At 42.8% G+C, this 4,732-nt stretch overlaps 1 protein-coding gene across 2 annotated transcripts; it reads left to right on the top strand.

The window, feature by feature from the left end:
- The first annotated feature begins 437 nt into the window (after window positions 1-437).
- Window positions 438-4,393, top strand: LOC146973383 (multiple inositol polyphosphate phosphatase 1-like). Of its 2 annotated transcripts, none has more exons than XM_085799876.1 (5): window positions 438-1,288; window positions 1,379-1,573; window positions 2,119-2,162; window positions 3,547-3,677; window positions 3,990-4,393. In XM_085799876.1, the coding sequence occupies exons 1-5, from the start codon at window positions 658-660 to the stop codon at window positions 4,372-4,374; spliced, it is 1,386 nt and encodes a 461-aa protein (XP_085656002.1). In that variant the 5' UTR covers window positions 438-657; the 3' UTR covers window positions 4,375-4,393. The 2 variants fall into 2 exon arrangements, with proteins under 2 accessions (XP_085656002.1, XP_085656001.1); XM_085799875.1 differs by having other exon boundaries at window positions 439-1,288; window positions 2,065-2,162.
- The last annotated feature ends 339 nt before the right edge of the window (window positions 4,394-4,732 follow it).

The following is a 4,732-nucleotide window of genomic DNA, read 5'->3' as shown; positions in this document are numbered from 1 at the left end:
CCTTGAAACTGAAATATCTTATATGTCAGTTACATTTGATATGCTGAATAGCTGTGTACCCTGACGTGTCACATAAATTATTCTACGTTTTAATTGAGAATCAGTGATTTTCGTGACTGGCAGAATTTGATAGAAATTTTGTTACAGGCCTAAATGCTTTTTGTTATGTTTCACATCATCTTGACATTAACAACCCCCAAATGTATGTTAATATGTAGCTTATAAGTGTTAAAATCATATTAATACTTTTGCGTTTTAGAGGTTTATACTGTGAATTCAGTATCAAGTGGAAAGTGAAAAAGGGGGCTTTGATACTGAGTATTTGCTTATCTATGACACAATAGTCCAACCAGAAAGATGATGTCAGAGCAATGGAGTAGATTAAACAAATGGCTTTTCAACAACACAGCCCACATAGCTATAAAACAACTTCACAATGCCACCGTAAAACATTAAAACATCAGTGACAACATGTTTTTGATAAGGTAGAACTTGGTAACCCATTTTTTCATTGCAAACAATGAATCATTGGAGTTTGAATTTGAATTAATCTATTTTACTTTTGAGGTTAGGATATGCAACTGGGGTAAACAAATAGGACAGGACTCTGCCCAGTCCAGGGATTGATGCTCTCACACAGTTAGTTCAGGTTTGGAAATGTTTTGTGCAAAGCTAATTTTGAAGTCTCCTCTTGGATGCATCATGTTGCCCTTGCTTTCAAGATTCAGCAGCGTTCACTTCTTTATCATCTCGTGCTCTTTGCTTCCTCATGAGACGCTTCAGGACGATTTGGATTTAGATAAACCAGCGATTGCCAGTTATTTTAACACAAAAGGGAGGTATGAGGAAGTCAACCCGTATCTCATAGAGGACATACTGGCTGTTAACAGGTCAATTTTACAGCCTCCTTCTGCACAATGTCAGGAAATTCATCTAAGTGCCATAATAAGACATGGCACACGGTACCCGACGAGCAAAAACATCATGGAGATGCGGCAGCTGTACAACATGGTCCTGCACAATGCCTCAAGAGAAGAGAGCTGGCTGCATGAACTCAAGACCCAGTGGACGATGTGGTACACCGACGACATGGACGGCCGACTGGTCCAGAAAGGTGTGAACGACCACAAGCATCTGGCCGTCAGGCTGTCCAAGCTGTTCCCCTCACTGGTGTCCGAGGAGAAGCTCCGAGGTGGACTCATCAAGTTCATCACCAGCTCAAAGCACAGGTGTGTCAACAGCACACTGTCCTTTAAGGCCGGACTGACAGAGCTGTGGGATATTAAAGGTATGGCCATAACAATGATGATATTGTTACTGTATGATTTTAATAGTCTGATACATTTTCAGTGCAACCTTTTCCTTTTTCTTGACCCAGATCAGGAGTTTGACCACGCAGTCAACGACTCTCTGATGAGGTTTTTCGATAAGTGCACAAGATTTGTCCAGGAAGTTCATAACAACCCCTCAGCTGTGGTAGAGGTTGACAAGTTCAAGCAAGGACCAGAGATGAAGAGGGTCCAGGAGAAGATGGCAGATCGTCTTGGAGTCCCACACAGTCTCATCACACACGGTCTCACCTGCACCAAGACTACCTTTTTTTAGGCTGCTATGTGAATGTGAATGTGAAGATTTACCTTCATCAAAAGTTTAAAGAATCCGTGCTTTCAGTGGTCCTTTACAACACAAAACTAGAGTGTTAGTCAGTGTTGTGGAGGACGCATGTCGAGCATCCCTGTGATCTTTTATGACACTAGGGGGAGCTGTTTTCTGAATTGGTTCTCAGACTTTTGCAACACTTTGTGGTGAACCTTGTCAATTATGGCATTGAATTGGTTTAAAAGGCTTAAGCACAATAAAAGCTGCCCACATGGGTTCTTGAGTTTTAAGATCAAAGTAAACAAGCATCTGTACTATTTTACTACTCTGCGAGATAGGGAAATCATTGTAGGTGCTTGAGATTTACAATGCACCTCTAGAAGTGATTTCCAGTTATTTCAAGAGGATGTCAGCTGGTTAAATGTCTGCAGTTCCTAACACTTTATACCAACATCTCTCCCGCAGACATGACTGAAGCTGCATTTCACATGTGTGCTTATGAATTTGCCATCAAAACAGTGAACTCTCTGTGGTGTCAGCTCTTTGACGAGGATGATGCAAAGGTAAAAGAGCTTCAGTGGTCAATATACTGTATATACAGTCAGTGTTGCAGGGGCATGAATGCTCTGCTTAATTCAGCCACAGAGCTAATTAAGGCTTATATGTTTAGTCAGGACAATTGTGGGTCAAAGAGGTGAGCTGCTTATTTAATAGATTGTTTGACACAGTGACAGACAATGGGGTTTCTGAATAGTCAGAGCTTTGTTCATATTTTATCATAGCAGAAGAAGTACAGGTATTACTTCAATACAAGTGTCCCACCATGACAGTGTGAGGGCTCATCAGCATGAACAATATCAGGACTTTGAACTAAAGCAGCAAAATGGAATTCTGCCAGCATGTAGCATGAATTTTAAAGTCTAAAAACGTGTTTACTCTGCATCTTTAGCAGCATATTTATGTTCTATTATATTGTCACAAGTTAATTTATTTACAGAGCTCCTTATCACCAAGTGTAGAACAGGATGTTTTCTTTACATCAGCAAATTTTGTTCTCATTAATTGCAAGAAAGTCCCTCAGGGTTTTATAGAAGGAAAATGCAACATTGAGTAAATAGTTAGTGTCAGGGCTAAATTTAGGTTCTGTCAGGACCACTATGTCAAAATAATATTTACTTGCACAGTTTAATTTGGCGGTATGGTACTGTTCTGGGACCCCCTGCTCTTCCACGCGCTTGCGTGGAAAGCCTGAGGCAGGAAGAGCACCTTCCTGCCCTTCACGAGCCATCATGAACGGCATAAGCAGGGAGCGCAGCAGCAAAGAAAACCCAGACAGAGCAGAGCAACCAACAAGATACAATGACAGCAGGAGCTGGGGCGGAGGTGGGTTGCAAAAAAGCCGGCAGAGGAAGCAGCAGCAGCAAGGGAGGTGACGTCGGGCTACAGCAGTTTAAATAGCGCGCTCTGAATGCAGTTCCCCAATAGGGGAGTCAGCTGAGCCATCAGCTGATCTGCACAGGTGAAGACAGTTACGCTGTGCTGATTAAGAGCTTGACGTCATGGCCTGCCAGAACTAACGCTACGCTTAATTTTAGAGTGATTTTGCCATAAGGTCACAACAACATGGCTTACCCAGAGAGAGGCACTTCAGCTGATCAGACAAGCGTATGGGTCAACCAGGGACACAAAGTACAGAAACTCGAGGAACTAAACCAACCACTGAATCCAGTACAAACAGAACAGAGTAAACAAATAGCTCTAACTCATCCAGATATGCCATTGCCTGTCTCTGAGGATGGGAAGAGGCATTATACATAAGAAAGAGTGTTTTGTGTCCTGTGTTACAGGCTGACCTTAAACTTAGAGGTGAATTAAGTGTTGCCTTATAATGCAAGGCTAACAACATAAATAATTTTCAGACTTCTCCTGAACTTTCTGCACCAACAGGTTATGGAGTATGCAAGTGACCTGAGGGAGTTCTGGAAAAGAGGTCACGGCCACGATATCAACAGCAAATCAAGCTGCATTCTCTTTCATGACGTGTTCAGTCGACTGAACAAGGCAGCCAGCGAGATCAAGTAAGTCATGTATAAATCACTGCAGCGCATACATACTAGCTGAGGAGAGGACCTTCATGAAAACCTTGGGTTTGTCCCACCATCTTTGTTTGGATTTAGTCCTTTAGTGACAAGTATGGGGGTTTTAGTTGTACACTTGTCTAATAGTGGTATAACAAATGGATGTAACAACCCAGATATTACTATAACTAGCAGACATTAGGATATATGTTCTGTTTGTATTCGGTTTTTGTCTTCTCTTACAGTTTTCTTAATGTTGTAGCAGAAGCTAAGTCCCTTTCCAAACCCCATTTGTCCTGTATACTATGTCAGGTCTGGCCAGCAGGTGACTGAAGTTGTGACCGTCCAGATCGGTCATGCAGACACCATCCTGCCACTTCTCGTCCTGCTGGGCTTCTTCAAGGACAGTGAAGCCCTGACATCGACCAACTACGCCACACAGGCCCAACGCTCCTTCCGCACCAGCCACATGATGCCCTATGCAGCTAACTTACTCTTAGTGTTGTACGACTGTGGGGGAGGTGACCTGAGACTGCAGCCGCTGCTCAATGAGAAGCCTGTGACTTTCCCTGGTTTAACCACCCAGCAGGCCTCCATGCCGCTCTACCAGGAGGTCAGAGAGCACTACGGAGAGCTGCTCCACGGCTGTGACTTTGAGACTGAGTGTCAGCTCTCCAAACACCCTGCTGAAGTCTAGGTTCACTGGGTGCATTTTATTCTCTTTTAAGAATAAGAATATTAATAAGAATAAGAATTACTTTATTGATCCCCAAAGTGAAATTCATTTGTCAGCTTTGTCAGCTCATCTACTATTTGCAGAAGCATTTAAAAGCCTGATGGTTGTTGGTGAAGGATCTTCTGTATCTCTCCGTCTTGCAGCGAAGAGAGGAGTCGTCCACCTGTGCTGTTTTTGTTGTTGTTCACCTCTAACATCTTCAGTGTGCATCTCTTCACTGTGTCAAACCCGGCTCCAATCACAGAGCCAGCAACATTGAATGCACTGATCCTGAAAACATCACTGGTTTAAGTAAGATTTTTTTTTCTTAAATAATTGG

This window comes from Trachurus japonicus, chromosome 15 (genome assembly GCF_045865225.1).
Source record: "Trachurus japonicus isolate A0001 chromosome 15, Traja_1.0".
Taxonomy (NCBI): Eukaryota; Metazoa; Chordata; class Actinopteri; order Carangiformes; family Carangidae; genus Trachurus; species Trachurus japonicus.
This window is presented reverse-complemented; position numbering and strand designations above follow the sequence as displayed.